We start from the raw sequence: 18,173 nt of genomic DNA, 5'->3' as shown, positions 1-18,173 counted from the left end.
CAAAAAGCTGAGATTCCCTCATCCATAATTTCTGTTTATTTTCTATCTGTGGGGACTGGAGGACTGGACTAAAACTAGGCTGCGAGAGGCACACTCCAAGGTGATCACAGAAAGTCCCTCATTCGGATAAATAAAAGCATCCTGTTGGTTAAACCAGATCCTAAGCCTCATTTAATGATCAATCTACACAGCTTATTCAGACCCAGAACAGACTCCTTTATTAATTCACCTATTAAACCAAAAGCAGACTGCAGAGAAAGGGCACATTCTTCTCCTCTGAAAATACTCTAACATGGGCAGAATTTCATAGAAGCAAATGATAACTAAGGCTGAAAGAGACATCTGGACATGCTCTACTCCAAATCCACCATCAAAGCAAAGCTAACTCCAAAGTCAGGTCAGTTATTTCAGGGTCTTGGCCAGTGAAGTTTTAAGCATTTCCAAGGACAGGGATTCCAAAGCTCAGCAAGGCAACCAGTTTCAAGCTTTGACCATGCTCAGTTTAAGAACACTTCTTTGAGTGTCTGTATCAGTTTTCCTTGCTAAATGCTGTATCCACTGCCTCTCATCCTTTGGGCACACATCCAGCTCAGCCTCCCCTAAAACTGCCCGTGAGCTGATTTGCAGACAGAAATTCAGACACCCCATTTTTAGCATTCTGTCTCCAGTCTAAACCAACCCACTTCTCTCTCAGTCTAACTCTACCGTCAATCATCCCACACCACAGACTTGTTCATTTGCACCCTGCTATCCATCTCTCCAATAATCACCCAATCTTTCCACTTGTGACCTGCAAATGAAACAACAGGTCCCACTGCCTCAGACACCTGCTGATATATTAAAACCAACTTCTTCCTCTTGGGCCGTTTCAATACCAAGTCCATGAACTGTACATGAGCAATTCCATTTCTAAGGCATTTTTCTCTGATGGTTCAGTGATGCTGAACACTGTCACTGAGTGCCATCAATTGTCTGTCTATAGGAGAGTTTAATGGCTGCGGCAGCAACCACACGCAAAGAGCCAGTTCATTACTATGCAAACCATGAATTATCTGCAATTTCTCCTGCCAGTGACATCACCGGGGAAAACACTGCTAAGGCAGCAGTCAAGGAAAAGCTCTACAAGTCCTAGTATTATCTGCACAGAGACGCAACATATGAAAACAATAAGCAATGACAGATTTCTAAGTAGCTGTTCTAAGCCTACATGGCTCTTGTGAGGCACAAAAATCATCTGCTTGATTTTGAAATGTATATTACACTGCCACACGTCTCCAGAGTCACCTCCAGTGCACAGAACAGGAGGTGATAAATTTGAGTTCACCACATCTACTCCTTCAAATCAGCTTCTGCTGAACAGTCCCAGGGCAGGTGAGGTAAGGGCCAGGCTTTGGAAAGCTGGACTTCAAGGCAGTACCTGCTGCAAATACTGCCTGGGGTTCCCAAAGCACCTCCATTTACAGTGATATCTTTTTTTTCCTCAAGGTACAAGCTGCACAAACTGAAATCATGGAATCTTACAGCCACAGGATAGTTTGGCTGGAAGGGAACTTTACAACATGTGCTTCCAAATCTTTATCAGAAAACCCGACAGGCTGCAAACATTTAAATGCACGATTCCCTACTGGTGAGCGTTTTTTGCTTCTACATTATTAAATGTCACCCAAACCTTACAAAATTCCTGTTTATATTTTAATATGTGTACATGAACATCTTTTGCACACCTGATGACTGACAAAATCCTGCATCAGCAGACAGCATCAAGCTTTCGGTCACCGGCCTGATCTTCTGCTCGTCGCTGCTTCCATCGCCTGTGGAATTCTGATCATCATTTTCTTCCTTATCAGACGAGGAAGAGGAAGTGACAACCACCTTCTTTTTTGCCACCTTCTTTTTTAAGTTGCTCTTTTTACTTTCTTTTACTGATCCTCTTTTAATCTTTTTCTTAGTGTCTTCATAGGACTCCTCATCAGAAGAGGATGAGTCGTTCTGTTCTTTCTTGGAAATTTTCTTTTTGTGGCTTATTTTTTTCTTTTCTTTCGTTTCAGTTCGTTTTTTACACCGCACGGCATCATCAGAAGAACTCTCCTCTTTTTGGGGAGATTTCTCAGTATCAGAGGATAAATCAATGTGCACTCTTTTAGCTACTCTCTCTCTCAAATTCCTCTTTTCTGTAAACACGGGTTCCTTTTTAATTTTGTCGTTTTCAGAAGAATTGCTACTTCCTTTCTCTGGAGATGACTTATCAAGATCAGAAGAGGAATCACCTTGTTCTTTCTTCAAACCTTTCTTTTTCAGTTTTTCAGATTGCTTTGCTTTGCTTTCCGATCCTTTTTTGTTCTTGAGTCTGTCTTTGGAAGACTCCAACTTGTGCTCTTTCTTTGCAGATTTCTCAGTACTCTCAGAAGAAGAATCATCCTGTGCCTTTTTCTTTTTCAAATCCTTCTTTTTCTTAACTTCAGGACTCTCCTCTTTCTCCAGCGAAGACTTCTCAACATCAGAAGACTCATCGTGTTTTCCCTTTGCAGATTTTTCTTTTGAGTCTCTGTTTATCTTCTCCTTAGCAGCTGACCTCTTACCCGTTTTTTTATCTTTAGAAGAGTGATTAATTTCCTTCTCTGGGGAAGACTTCTCAGCATCATCATCTTCAGAAGATTTACCTCTCTTCTTCTTCAGATTTACCTTTCTCTTACTGCTTACTTTTTTCCTCTGCTCTTCTTCAGATGAATCATAACTATCATCTTTTTGGGAGTATGTTTTCTTCGATTTTTTTGCAGCCTCAATTTTACTCAACATTTTTATCTCTTTTTCCAACTCAGAATCATAGTTTGAAGAATCTGAGTAGTTTTGTCGTTTCTTTTTAGCAGCAGCAGCGTTTTTAGCTGATTTGCCTCTTTTAGCATCTAAATCTGAACCGGAACTGGAACTTTTCCTTTTTCGTTTCCCGTTTTCATCCTTTACTGGTTGACTCTTTTGAAAATCTGAAGTCTTCTGATTATTTGCTGGCACTTCGCTGTTGCTTTCACTGTCTGAGGAGCTGCGACTCATCATCCCTGCCTCTTTAAGGACAGCTGGCATCTCATCAGAGTCTGAGCTGTGATCTAAGTCATATGGCTTTTTGGATTTGGAAAGTTTGTTAGGACTAGGACCATCAGCAGTGCTGTCAGAAGAATTTCTTTTATCGTTTTTCCTCCTTGGCTGCTTGGATGATTTTCTCTTCCGTTTTTCATTGCTCGTGTCATTGCTGTCCTCCTCTGAGTTGGATGTCAGGGGGCTGATGTCCGTGGGGCGCCTCAGCGGGGTGGTCTTGACGCGCGGCGACCTCCGGAGATCCGCGTCCTCCACGGGCACAGCCTCGTTCTCCGTGGAGGGCTCGCTGCCAACATTATGGTTTTGTTTTACAGAATCACAGTTTGCTGCTTTAGGTTGAGATGCATCAACGTCTTTAGATGCATCAACATCTTTACTGTCCTTTTCTACACTGTTGTCTTGATCTTCAGCTTTAAGTGTAGACTCTGAAAGGGAAACAGGAGTCAATTTGACAATCAATTCTTTTGTTCCTTTCGCTGACGATTTTAACTTGGTACCACCTTTGGTATCTTTCACAGGAGTGGTCAATTTTGTATTTGGATTTAGAGTCTCATGATCTGCTGCTGTGTTTCCACTGTCCTGCTCATCTGATGGCATCTGAATCTCCATAGCAGATTCCAGAGTCTCAAAAATATCTTCAGGAACAGACGAGGGGATGGACACAATATCCATGTCTAAAGCCTCTGTACTGTTGGGCTCATACTGTGGTTCTTCATTTCTGCCAGATTTTTTCTCTTCCCCAGGAGCTGCCTTGTTATCTGTCTGTTCCACTGAGGGAACACTTTGATCCATGGGCTCACTGTCAGGCCGCTCCGACACAACTTTTTTCTGTGTCTGTACAGCGTCATCCTCTTTTAATGCCACATGTTCCTTTCCTTCATCTTTTTTCACCTCATTTTTTTCTGATCTAACCTCAGTTTTTTTCTCTTTGGTATTTTTATCTTTGATTTTAACATTCAATGCTTGAATCTCCAGGTTCAGGCCTTCTTCTAGTGACAGATGAGCTTTTTTCATGTCACTCAGCACAGATTTAAAAGCTTTCAGCTGGCACAGTTGCACAGTTGGGCTTATTTCTACATTTTCTGCAGCGTTTTTCAAAAAGCTTACAAAGCTAGAATTCAGATTTGTTGTAGTTTCAACCAGTTTTTTTGTTTTCTTAAGCAAGTCTTTTGGCACCATTAGTGCTTTATACGAATATGTTAGCGAACCTGAATATGAATTATCTAATTTTTTTTCTTCCCCATTACAATTTGCATTATTTCTCTTTGGAGAAAACTTGACCGTGTGGTCATATATTTTACTTTTTTCATTTTCAACTTTCATCTTTTTTTTGTTTTGTTGAAGTAACTGTTCTAAATTTTCAAAGACACTGTCACACGCAGTGACCAAGTCCAACAAAGGCTCTGGATGGCAAATATAGCAGTGCCACTGGTTATTTTCATCCAGGATAGTCGAGAGCTCCTTTCGGCCCAGGTTGCGCAAAATGCACTTTTTACAGAAGGCGTTATGGCAAAAGTCACAGCAAATCAAATTTCCACCTTCAGCACACCACCTGCAACGACATTGAGAATGGTAAGAGTCTTGTCTCCACATCAACAAGATGATACATTCCTAAGTTCACATATTTAAAAGTTCAAGTGATGAACAGATATCCATTACTTGGAACCGTTATTGAAAGCGCGCCTGAAAAGCTCAATTGAGAATTGCCAAGTCAGAAAATTCACGTATTACATTAACACTTCACAAAGCTGAAATGGTCAGTAATTTTCAAACACAATTTCAGCACTGATTTAATTCTTTAAAGAAGAGAAAAAATTAATTAAATCTTATTTTCCCTGTTTCTTATGAAAATTTGTGATTTCTTTTACAGCAAAATTAATAAGCTTAAGCCTTTCTAGCCTTAACTCATACATTACTACTGCAGGAGCACACGAAGACTGGAAAGTGGTGGACAATAAGCTCACACAAACCAGAGACTGCACAATTTTGACTGAATTACACATTTAGGTATTTGACATAAGGACAAGGAAGTGCTTTAGCATTTCAAAAGTGGGAGATGTATCTGGAGAACTGAGTTTCTGAGGCTCACAAGGTTTAGAATGCCAGATTCTATCCCCACCTTTAAGGTGTTCAGAAGGTGGCATGCTATTTAATTAAAAATGTGGTATCTTACAAGTGTTTGCTATTAGATTTCTTTATAACATGTCTGCCTGTTCATTACTAAAACAACAATCAAACAGTCAGAAATACCCTGGGGCTGAGTATTTCTTGGTGACAAATAATTGTTCATTCAGCTCTTATGTACTTGTCTTTGTCAATAACATCACGATTGCAAGAAAAAGGATCCAGACACCAGCAGAGCTGTGGGTGTTACTTCAGTTTTTGTACACTCTGCAGTTTTTGTACACTTACCTACACTGTTCATCCATCCCATCCGAGTCACGACTAATGTCATCACTCATGTAATACTTGTAGCAAGTCTGGAAAGAAAGAGAGAGAACAAGAAATTCTTTATTAAATCTCAATTGGGCTTCAGCAATTCATTAGATTTCAGCATGCATTACAAGCAGCAGTTGCAAGGCAAGGCCCTCAGCATTCTAAGCCTTTTACATTTGTTTTAACCTAAAAAACATCTTCCATGGATAGAACACGTCCCAAACCATGACTTATTTAGATGGCTCAAGGTCTGTTTGAAAATTAAACAGGCTTTTGTTTGATGGCTGCATATCTGTGGATCTTAGAACATCAGCTGAATACTTCTTTCCAGTCTGAACATTTTTTTCCATCCATTTCCTAGGTAAATCAACACCACATCCTCCCTGACACGTTAATCCTACAAAAATTACAATTTTCAGCTGGATGCTCCTTATGTTAGCATGTGATGCCATAAGGCTATAGACAAAAATGTCTTCAGCATTAATCATGACGTTAACATCCAAGAATTCCATTTCCAGGTGCAAAATAAACATTTTCATTGAAAACGTGGTAATGCTAAGAAAAAAAAATACAAATTATTCAACCAGAATTATTGATAGCTTCAGTCGCTGAATTGTTTACACCAAATTCTGTAGGTTTGGTGTTATTTTTTTCCCAGCTGTTAGTGAAGAAGGTTCTCCCAGGCTTGTAGCTCTACTTTGAACAGGCATTAATACAATTCAGAATCCAGAAGAGGCTTCATCACCTGAATTTAAAATGATGATGCCCCATTATCTGGAGCAGACTTGCACATCTGTTCAACTGAACTATCCAAACAACCAAAATCAACATAAAACCCCAGTAAAATCTGATGTTTAGACACTTGATGGAATATTCAGAGTCAAAGGAAAACAGCTTCTCAGGTCTGGGACTGTTTTACCTAAGCAGGAGAAAAATAAGGGCAGAACTAGGCACAGAAATAATGAAAGAGCTGGAGTATGGAGACCAGGGCTTCCATTCCTTCCTCTCACATTAACATAAGGCCATGTTCAATTCAGTAAAAACAAAGAAAATCAAGGGAAACAACCCTTGATATAATTCATGTAGCAGAGCTCCCAGTCAAGAGCTGCTACTGAACCCAACACCCTGACCAGGTTACAAAAATGACCCAGGTCACTGATGTGCACTGCAGGAACCAGGGCAGCTACAGCCACGTGCTGAGGCTGTGCAAAGCCAGGAACAGGAGCTGGGACTCCAATGGAGATGGGGAAAGGGTCACCGTGTGAGCTGATTTTTGTAAAAGAAACAAGCCCGAAAAGAAACAAGAGAAGAGCCAGCACACCAGACTAGATGGGCATGGCTGAGACAGTTTGTTAGCTGAGTATGGAACACTAAAGAGGAGCTAGGAAGAGGGAGAAGGAGAGAAGAGCAGGGAAATGCTACATCTACTTTATAACACAGAACTGTATCTCTATCTTTAGCAATATCTTTATAAATACAGAAATCTCCACAACCATAGGAATATGCAAGAGAGATCTCTGCAGCTCTCCAAAAATTACCAGAGGTCTCCACAGCAGGAGGCAGGGACATTTCCTTCCTGCCCTGTCCCACCTCTTCCCACTGCAGCCAACTCAGGGCCTCTGTGGAGCCAGCAGGAAGCCACAGCTGAAAACTCAGATACTGGGCTTAAGGTTATGGATTAGACCAGCACTGCAAAGCTGCCATAAATTAGAACAGTCTAGGAGCTGGCAGAAACAGAGATGGCTTTGAAGCTGCTTTTCTGCTCCTTATTTCAATGCTGTTTTACATGGAATGCTTTAGCAGGAGATGCAGACTTGAATCTGTTCTTAAAATACATTATGAGTAGGCAGAAATTTCAGACAGATCATTTAACATTAAAAATTCACTAAGATTATACCCATAAAGCTGTAGAAATAAATAACAAAGAAACACGGGATATAAGAAAAAAGGAATATAAATTTGTAAGTATATTTGCCTTTTTTTTCCTCATTATAGTTTCCTTAATTGTAACAGCTAATGACTGAAAACTTTATTGACTAATGAACAAGAATTACTCCCACAAAATCCCACCCAAATCAACTAATATGACATTCTGAAACAAAAACAAACAGAACTGTTTGCCACATACCTTACATATAAGCACTTTCAGTGTAGGGTGTCTATAGATTGAATCCTTTTGAAAATGGTTCACCTGCTGCCCGCAAGCTGTACAACTTACAATTCCATGGAGTCCTTCTTCTATGGAAAGGATTACAAACCACACATCAATTGTTTTCATTCTTATTTAAGAAATCTGTATGTACCTATTGCATTTTCTTACAATACTCTGGACTGTCAGGTTTCTCACATGCCTTTATTTCTGCACCCAGCACCAGAGAAATCTTTCTGTAACCATTTGCTATTTTAGGACTGTTTTTACCCCTGATTTCTATGCTTCACTCAGGGTGAAGATACAATTCTTTCCCTTTGAGAGGTTTAATTTGAGTTAACTGGTCACCTCCTGGAAACACACTTAAGTAAGAATCATCACTAAAATTCTTTCAGAGCAGCTCTGATATTCTGGATGACATTCCCCATTTAATCTCTTTTCAACAAATATCATTGCAGTTCATGTTTGTATTATGACATTTCTTTCACACACAATTTTAGTTTCTCAAAGAAAAGCATGAAAAACTCTTACAGAAAATGCAAGCAATCCTTGTAACAGTGCCTGAAAAATCTTTCCTCACATTTTGTTCTCTTCAGGATAGCAGTTTTTGGGTTTTTCTGAAACTACAATTTTGCTATGATCCACATGTTCTCCCCATGTTGCTGACTGCTCCCATGGTGTGTGCACCACTCTGCTACATTTGGTCAAGAAAGCTTTTTTTTTTTAATGCCAACCCCCCAGTTCAGCTCAGAAGGGGCGAACTTGGGCCTGGCAGGCTCATTCCATGCCAGGCTCTTAAACTGACTAATTAATACTCTGAAATATTTTTGTTTTCAACAGCAGAAAAAGGAAAATCATTTGTGAAACCTCTATACTTCCAAAAACCCAATTTGTGATCAAGCAGATACAGGTTTGGTAAGAGATCACTTAACTGCAACTTGTCCTTTGCTGTCATGTTCAGTGATTAAGTCAATACAGTTTAATTTAATGATTACAATCTGAGTACAGACTCTGTATTTTTTCTATTTTTAATTAACTAATCACTACCCTAGAATTAGAACCAAGCACCAACACCACCATGTTAAGGAACTGAAGGACACAGTTCAGGCTCCCAGCAATCTGCTGCTGAAGCACAGCCTCAGATGGCTCAGGGGGCAGTGAAACAGCTGATCCACCCTCCTAATTCAGTGAAATTCGGAATACAGGATATGTTTGCACCCTCTAGCCATTCCTGACTGCACATCCTGCAGGGTCTGTGGACCTGCAAGTCCCTCTCACGAGCTCCAAACCAGCTCAAACACCAGTTTCAAATGCTGCTGTGACCGTGGATGAACACACCCATCACATCACACTCCTCGGGAAAGAATCCCTCATTCTGCAGCACAGAATCCAACCCTGGCACACATCACAGTCCTTAAACTCCTGCAGGAATCACTGAGGGTCCCAGCCAACCCAGGGAGAACATGATATTCCCTGCCAAGTCCTGAGCCACTTCCCTCTTTTCCATAACCAAGGGGAAGCACTACGGCCTCCTTCCTCCAACCTCCAAGCTGGCACCAGGAAAAGAGAGAATTTATGAGGCAAACCTTTGTAAACCATGTTACTACTACAAATGATGATGATTCAAAGAAATAAACTACTACTAATTCATTAATACTGAGAAACTACTTAGTCAAAAACATTAACTGAATTTATCAGCAAAAATACAACCATAACCATGCTGCAGACACAAAACTTGAAAATAATGACACAGTGCCTCTTACAGTCTTAGATAAGAGCATTTGGTTGCTAGAAAGGCAAGAGTTCTGCTTCTATCACTATTTCTAATACTCACAGGACATGTAATTCCTACTAGAAATGCAAATGTTTTAAATATATGTATATGTCAGGCACAGTACATGAGTAACCAGTCCAGATACACAAAGGAAAGCCTGCAAATTCCCTAGGGATGGAGATTAAAAAAGCTGGAAGGGCAGGTCATACAAACTGTCCTGGGGGTGCAGACACAGGCCACAAAGCTCAAGCACAAGTGTCTTATCTTTTTAACACTGTACCCCTGAAGAGTCCTGTTGGACCATATGTGTAAAATTGTTATAAGCACAAATGGAAAGAGCATTTTTATATGAACAGGACATCTTGCGTGGATAAAACAGAACCCACTTCCAAAGTTCATAATTTGGAGGAAACATCAATGCTCAAAATGTCACTGACACCACACGAGCCCAGGTGTATGCACAAGCACATTTCCACACAGTCACATTTCACTCCCCTTCAACAGATGGAGAAATATCTAATTGCTTTAGAAGAGAGCAAGGACCTCAAATGATACAATGGGAAGCATGAACAGCGTGTGCAAGAGCTGTTTGTATGAATACCCTGGGTACTGCTGGACATGTGTGAGCTAAGATATTGCCAGTAGAGTTAACAAAAATATCTGCCTTCTTATTGGCTACATTATACATAATCCTCCCTCCTCTCCTTTACTTTTGAGGGAAAAAAAAGAGAAGAGAAATTAATTTCTGTTAGTATTATAATCTACCTAACTTCTAAGTTTTAGCAGCAGCTATGGCAAACCAGCTGGCACAGCATCTTTTCAAAGGTAATCCTTAGAAGGGCCCACTGGTTGGGAATTTCCCACAATTTAAAAGCAAAACAAAAAAGTCTTTATAATGTTTGAGGGTTTAGGATTTTTTCTTAGCTCACTGATGGATAATCTGCCTATACACGTCCCTGTTCAAACATGGTTGCTTTCCTGGTGAGTCAGTGAATGTTCCTGTATCAATGGTGCTCCAATATAATTCCTTAATAAAGGAATACCTGTGACACCTGATTGCAACCAAGCAACTGCACCTAATGAAGCATCCTATACCTACTGAAAATAAGGAGTTTAATGGGAACTAATCTTAGCTTTCACTGCTGCATTGCAGGGGCAGCAATGGAGGCTAATTTCTATCAGCTAAAATCCTCAATGAACAAAAAGCCAGAAGAGTGGAGGTATTTTTAGGATAATTTATCAGAAATATGGACAATTTTTAGATGTACCAAATGTGGTCGTAAGCAACAATTTAAACCCGTTTCAATAGATGTTTTAAATTGTATTTACCTCCACGCTTTTTGGGAGCTTCAGGTTTCATTTTAACGGTATTTCTGCTTCTAAATTCAGGCCCTTTAAAATCATCTTTGTCTTCATTCAGCACTGGCTCAGGCTGTACAACCACTGTACCTAGAATAATTTTATTTAGAAATTGGAAACCATTACACATCCAAGTGAAGTGCAAAAGTTCTGATTAATAAAGCCAACACCAAAAAAAAAAAAAGTGCAATCTGTTGACTAAAACTCAACAAAGTTTTGAAAGCACAGATGTTCACAGAAAAAAAACCAAAAAAACCAAAAACAACACCACACATTTCAAACTACACCTGTGTTGCAGCTGTAGGACAGAAGCCAAGGACTGAATGGGCTGAGGAGCAAATCCTGCTCTCTCTGCCCTGCTGTGGCACGTGCAGGACAGGACTGTCACACTGCTGGGGGGGTGTAGGACAGGAACTTGCTACCAATAAAGGACATCACTTAAATCCCTCAAAACCCTTAGAGTAGCTATGCTTTTCTCTCTTTGCCCCCTTCTATTCAGTTTCCCTGAAACTGAAATAACTTGATTTATTTCAGCGTGAAATAAACAAAAAAGCAATGGAATAAAACCTGTTTTGTCTTTAACAACATTCAAAACTGACATTTTCATTTAAACAAAGTACTTATCAAAATTATGTGAAGGAAAAAGCGTATCTTTCCTATTTAAGAGCCCAGTTTTGTTGTGAGGACACTGAAAATAATCTAATGTTCTGAAAAAATTATTTTAGAGTGACTGCTCTAAATACTGCTACTCATGCAGTAAACAGCAGCAATTTTTCCTGTAACTTTCATAGGTAAGAAATGGAGATTAATCCAACTCACACTGCAGCTAAGAGCAGAGGGATGTAGGCCTACAGTGTTAACTGTTTCTAAAAGGTGCTTAAAAATACATCCAATAATGGCATTCTCCTCCCAGAGTTAGTTTTGCCTTTGTTGATCTAATTGCTAATAACCTCAAAGACAGAACAGTAAAATAAGACCTCCAGGTGTCAGAGCTTGAGACTCCTGCAAAACAACAGAATAAATCATTTCCCCTCTTTTGTGATGGTTTTATACAGATGTCAGCAGGCATTGGAAATTAAGCCACCAGCACATCCTTGGGCACCCATGGATTAAAATATGCTGGGTTCCAAACTGAAGGTGCTCAGGTTCCTCTTTTTGTGTGGACAGAAAACCAACAGGACCTTCAAGAGGCATTTTACTAATACATGTGCATTCTAGTGAATTATTTATGCTGCATCATAATCTTGGCTAATTTGCTGAATTCAGAAACAAAAGAAAAAAAGACATGACCTACCTTTAGGCAAGCTTTGCATATCTACATCATTTTCTGAGTTCTCATTTGAAATATCTTCATTTACAGTTTCATCTACGATTTGCTCATCATCTGACCCAACATATTTTGTTACAACTGTAGGTTTCCTGCATAGACAGAAAAAATACCCCATGGTCTGACAAATAGTACATACAGCAATTCAGGCAAGCTTTGCCTGCAAAGCACCATATTAACTGTGAAAAACTAAGTTCTTTTTAAATTAATTGAAGACATTATGAAGCGGGATGCTCCAAGTTACTACAATACATAAATTGTAGGTTCATTTTCTGGTTTGGAATAGGAATTCTCCCCTCCCACGTGAAATAAAAATATATACCAATAAAATATTTTTGTTGCAAAACCAAGGTTTGATGTGTTTTTAAGAAAGTTACAGTTCCAGGAAAGAAGGCTAAAAGAAACACAAGTGAATGTCTGCTCATGAATTTTATACATCCTTCCAGGTTTAACAGGCAGCACAAAGAGAACACAGATATTAGCAAATTACAAAAAGCATCTTGGCAGAAGAGATGCTTGCAAGGAAACGAAGGAAATGCAGAAAGAAATGAAAAAGCTGTTGAACAAAAGGATCAGCTGACAGAATTCCACACAAACATAATTCAGAACTGAATCCATGAAAATGAACCAATTTACTATGTGAGAATGGGGAGAAAGTAATACAGAATATGGAGCACATTTTTCAGTAGTCTGAAGGCAATGCATGAACTACTGCAGGATACTGGTTTTGTCAGTACAAGGCACAATATGATAAATGGATGAGTGAAAATCCCTTTAGTGATAAGACAGGAAGCAAAAAACGGGACTAAAAAAGTATATGAATGAAAAGAGTTCAGCATCACCGGATTCAAAAGATGAGGGAGAAACTAAAGCCAAATTTAAAACCACACTCTCAAATATGGCATCAAGACAAACATAAAAGGAAGACTGAAGAATATTAATTCCAGCAGACATGATAAAATAAAGCAACTTGGATTAAAAGGAGAGTGAAAAGAGATACAGACTTTTAAAGAGCAGTACTAAGGCAGCTGTGGAAAGCTCAACTCCCTGCACAGTTCACTGGGATTTAACAAAAATCACAGAGGACAGAATTTTAGTGACCATCAGCTGAGAGCAGATGAGGAGGACTTTGACTGGAGCAAGTCTGCTCTTACTTGGGACACAAATGATTTGTCTTCTGTATGTTCAAGCAGCTGGTAAACAATTCACTCCATACTTTTTAGATCAAAGAGGGGGAAAAGGATTAAGCAGGCATACAGCAAATGGCAGTTTCTACACAGGACAACTCAACAGCACAGTCCGATGCTGCACTCTCCCAATAATAAAGCAAATAAAGCCTCTTTTTCTGTGCATGACCCAAGATACAGGTTTGGAAGAATCCTACACGCATAAATAGCAAGACTGAAGGAACTCTTGTATAAACTCCTTTGTCCTGAAGATATGGGATAATTTTGTCTTTGTTAATAATAATGAAGCTTTAGCATCTTATCCTTTCACCCTGAGAAATCATTTGAATTTTAAGTGTACTATGAGGCATTTGCTTTACCAGCACTCTGCTGATTTCATGGATTTATACTGGTATGGACCAAAAATATTTGACACAGTGCACGCACTTTTCTACAGCTTCCCATACCCAAAAAGTAATTTATTGTTTTATTTTCCAAACCAACCTTTTGGAACGGGATAATCCTAAGGATTTGGTTCTTTCTGAAGAACTACTTCCCTAAAAACAAGAAAAAAAAAAAAGTAAAAGTCAACACATTTATATCCAAGGGACCTGTCAAAAAACAGTTTCTTGCATTAATTAGAACACAACTCAGAAGCCACCAGGGCGCTTCTAAAAAAATACTTTAAGAAGTGCAGCAGGAAAAGCAGTAACTACAAGTGGCAATTTCAACAGTGACACCAGTACAGTTAAACTGGATCTGTGGAGTTTCAGATCAGAAGTCAGCAGCTTACACAGGCCTGTGAATGCTCTTCATGCTATGTGAGGAAACCATCCCCTTTTCCAACACACCATTCCAGAGGGTTCTGGCACTCAGGAGCAGCAGCAGCCTGCACCCAGGAATTGCCAGCAGAACAGACTCTTGTTATGTGGCTCATGTGCCAGAAAGCACTGGCTGCCTTCAGAGCAAAACTGATTTTTTCAGCCGTTTTTGCACTCAGATCACAACTAGGCCTGGGCAGTTTAAAATACCTGAATTTACAGCACTAAAGGCAAACTAAGGCAGGACACTGGCACTTGTGTTTTCTCTACAATGTTAAGATACTGTCCACCAGAATGTTTCCAACAGGAGAACAGACAGAAGTAAGAAATACCACATGAAAAATTTCTGCTCTTGTTTAACACAGATCCAGTATGTCCATTTTTACTTTTTTTAAAAAGGGAGCATATTTGCCTAAAAGAACAGCTAAGTACCTGCTGTTATCTGAGTAACAGGGTGAAGGGTGATGACATTAACGGGTGCTTCTCACAGTATTATTTATTGTAAAAGCAACAGACTGAACTCAGCTGCCGTGCACTAGACATGCAAACAGAATTCAAAAGCATTTTTATTCCTACCTCATCCCTACTGTTCTCCATTGAAGCTGGACTTCCTTTAGGTTCTCTACTTTTACCTATGGAGAGAAATTAAAGGAGTCCACTGAAATGCAAGGAACATCAAAAGTTCTTCACACTGCACATCACAGTATTGTTTGTGTTTCACCAGCCTGGCTAGAGATAACTGTGACTTTCAGAGACAAACTGCTGCACAACAAAAAAGACATTCCATTGTATGGCATAAATGTTACAGAAATAATTCAGAAATCCCTTTCAGTTCAGTCCCTGGGAGCCTTCCTCTGTTGGTGAAGAAATACTGAAGCACTGGCAGTGCAACTGCATGCAGAAATAATATCATTAGTGCATTTTTGCTGATATCTAAGTTACTACAAGTATTTTCTCTTGCACATCTTGACATAAGAAACAAAGTATTAAATCTGGGATCATGGAACCACAGACGAAAATCTCATTTGATCCAAGATCTGACTGAGAATTCCTCTTTCTCAGTCTTGGGAACCATGGAAAACAAAGCCTAAAGACCTGCAACCTATTGGCACCTGCTCCAATCCACCAGTCCTGGAAATGGAAAGTTTGGAGTTCAGTAATTGAATGATTCTTGTATGAAGTTGCTCCAAAAGCTTAGGAACAGGGATTTTACAGATGCTACTGAGTAGGCAGTATAATTATTGGATACTTGTCAGGATTATTTGTGATTTTAACAGAAAACTACTAGGACTGCAACTTCTTTATCCTTAAACTTCAGTTTTGGGGAAAGCCAAACCATTTTCTTCTATACTTTGAAAAAACTGAATCACTCAGAGAATTCAATGCTGGATATTTGACCTCTGCTGAATTGTTTGAGTAAATTTCAGGGAAAATCATCCAGCCATTTCCACGTGTGAAGGGGGAAATAAAAAATGGAAGCAAACAATGCTTTTGGCCTTTTCAAATACCTGAAATTTCTTCTCTAGAATATTACAGGCATTCCCCTATTGTGAGGGAGGAACCTGAGATTTGGAAGGAGAGTGACATTTCTTCTGGAGCTTGGATAGTGCCCACCTTCTGTTCTTGACCAATTTTGCCCAAGTGATAAACCCATGGAAAATACCATCTTGGAGAGCTTGGCAGAGCTTCCCCTACTCTGGCAGCCCCAGTGTGTGCATACTCTGCACTCAGACTGGCAGCCTGATGCACATGTGCTATTCCCAAAGCAGCTGAACGTGCTCCAGTGCCAGTTTCTCCGTGTGCCCGGGCTGTGTGCACGTCATACCCACCAAATGACCCCACGTACTGCAACCATCCCCTCCCGACTCAGTGCTGACCCGGCTGCTCCTGCCCCAGCCACTCCAGGGCTCCCAGAGAGCAGGACTTCCCCTGGGATTGCTGCTCCAGGGAACGAGCTGCACTCTTGGAGCAAGAGCAGGCAGTCTGGCTCTCCTGAGCTCTCCATGACTCTTCTGCTGGCACCCATGCAGTGGAGAGGAGGGAGATATCCAGTTCCAGTGCAGAGGGGATAAAGGAACATTATTAAGGCTAGAAAGCAAGTACTGCTTCCTATTTTAACTGACCTCTGTGTGTGGCAGGGACCTAAGTTTAGGGTATGAAGTAGTTTCAGCTAATACTCTACTGATTTCTAACACCCACCCAACCCTCCCGGGCCACACTTAACCACCTTCATCATCATCTCCCTCCTCACAACACTCTACCCAATAGTTCACATATCCTCCAAATGCTGCAACAAAACAAGATCCATTACTAAATAAATCTGATTTGGCCCCAGTCACACCCATAACTTCTGCTTGTAATGAGCATCCCGTGGATTAAAAAAAAAGTAAGTACAGTTGCTAAAGACACTTTCATTATGCACAGAACATTAGGAGGGGAAGGAAATTTGCACAATCAATTCTGGCATTTCCTAGTATTTAAGTGTTTAATTCTGACTCTTCAACTTTAATATGTTCTTTTAGATCTCAAACCCAACATTAAAATATGTCTGCTATGAATTTGCAAATGTATCCATTTCACAGACAATCTGTGTTTTACAGCAAGGAACCAAATGCTAATTTTTAACTACAGAGGATAAAGGGAGAAGATTTCTTTTTCCCAGTGTGCTCCTCAGCAAAATTTCACTTTGAGATGCATCTACAGCACAGTTTATTTTACTATTCAGCTGAAGCATCATGAGTAGTTTCTTTTTCCTATGCTAACAGTTCCGTTTGATGCTGGTGTTGAGGAAGTGAGTGCCACAGGCAACAGACTCTCTCTCTAAACAAAACATTAAAAGATAAAAACTACATGCCACAAAACCCATGGAAGATATTACTTAAGATAACAGGAGATCGAAAATAAAATTCTGTAATACAGCCAGTACACTCTCACTCTCCTGCACTCCACCACATCAACACAACTTTTAGCTCATTGAACAGTAGAGATTGAAAGGTTTTGCACCTGTATCCAGTCCAATTTAAAGTAAGAAACAAATTTAACCAGTTAAATTTGGAAACAGATTTTATTCAGTACTGACATGAAATAATTTCACTTTTAATCACTGTCAAAGTGTTTAAACTTCGTTACCTATGTGTAACTTAGAAGTAAAAATTTCCAATACCAATTCTGACCTAGAAGAGGACTCTAGGTTTTTTAAAAGTATTATTTTCTTTCCAAATGTTTCCAGCATATATGTAGAAATCTTTTTCAAATTACTATGAAAGCATAATCTCCAGAGCTTCTTCCACACCTACAAGGACTGCAAAAGCTTTACTACAGCAGAAAAACCGAGACACTGCATTTATAAATTCAGGAACGCTGAACAAGGAACTCCTAGCACAGCAAATACGTGTGTGTTTGCTATCTCATGTTTCATAGGAGGGAAATTACCAGAAGATCAGATTTTTTTCATCTTTAGAAAGATTCAAATTGAAATAAATATTGTATCAAAGGCCTACTGTGTATTTATCCAGATATCACCACTTAAATCACATTAAGGCTTCGTGTAAGTACCCCAGTGAATTGTGATAGAGTGAAACAACAGCATCAAGTTATTTGACTTTAGAATCACATATACATTGAAAATAAACATAAAACATCCCTTTACCTATACTTTTGTTTTTAGATAATGCTGGAGGAGAGTTTGCGTCCTCAGATTCTTCTGATGAGTGAGCCAAGAAGTCATGGAGTTTCTGTACCAAAGTATTCAACTTGCTTTCACTGTTAAAATACAAATAATATTTAGAGTTACTTACAGATCTCACTCCAATTTATCAAGCTTGAAAGAAATTATGTTTAATCTCAATTAATGCATCTACAAGAGATTTAAACATCTGTTTCTGCACAAGTATATCAGAGCAAATAAAAAACATATAATTTTGCTAAATACTGAGTGAAAGAGTAGGTGCAGCTTTACTGGCAAAAAAGCACTACGGATTTTGTTCATAATAAAAAGACTATTTTAAGTAATTTTCACTGTTTACAGTTATTGACACAATTCAAGAAAGTC

At 39.4% G+C, this 18,173-nt stretch overlaps 1 protein-coding gene across 2 annotated transcripts in view; it reads right to left on the bottom strand.

Annotated features, from left to right (window-relative positions):
* The window catches only part of ATRX (ATRX, chromatin remodeler), a 55,526-nt gene extending 37,620 nt beyond the window's left edge, over nt 1-17,906 (bottom strand). The window contains exons 1-8 of one of the 2 annotated variants that reach the window (XM_017737551.1): nt 17,772-17,906; nt 14,699-14,754; nt 13,806-13,858; nt 12,103-12,227; nt 10,779-10,898; nt 7,655-7,764; nt 5,503-5,570; nt 1,725-4,642 (exon numbers count right to left, since the gene is read on the bottom strand). In XM_017737551.1, coding sequence (XP_017593040.1) covers nt 1,725-4,642; nt 5,503-5,570; nt 7,655-7,764; nt 10,779-10,898; nt 12,103-12,227; nt 13,806-13,858; nt 14,699-14,719 — 3,415 coding nt within the window. In that variant the 5' untranslated portion in view covers nt 14,720-14,754; nt 17,772-17,906. The remainder of the gene's footprint in view (nt 1-1,724; nt 4,643-5,502; nt 5,571-7,654; nt 7,765-10,778; nt 10,899-12,102; nt 12,228-13,805; nt 13,859-14,698; nt 14,755-17,771) is intronic. The other variant, XM_017737550.1, reaches the window with a different exon arrangement.
* Nucleotides 17,907-18,173: the final 267 nt, after the last annotated feature.

This window comes from Corvus brachyrhynchos, unplaced genomic scaffold (genome assembly GCF_000691975.1).
Source record: "Corvus brachyrhynchos isolate BGI_N302 unplaced genomic scaffold, ASM69197v1 scaffold346, whole genome shotgun sequence".
NCBI lineage: Eukaryota > Metazoa > Chordata > Aves > Passeriformes > Corvidae > Corvus > Corvus brachyrhynchos.
Note: the sequence above shows the minus strand (reverse complement) of the source record. Positions and strands in the feature narration are given on the sequence as shown.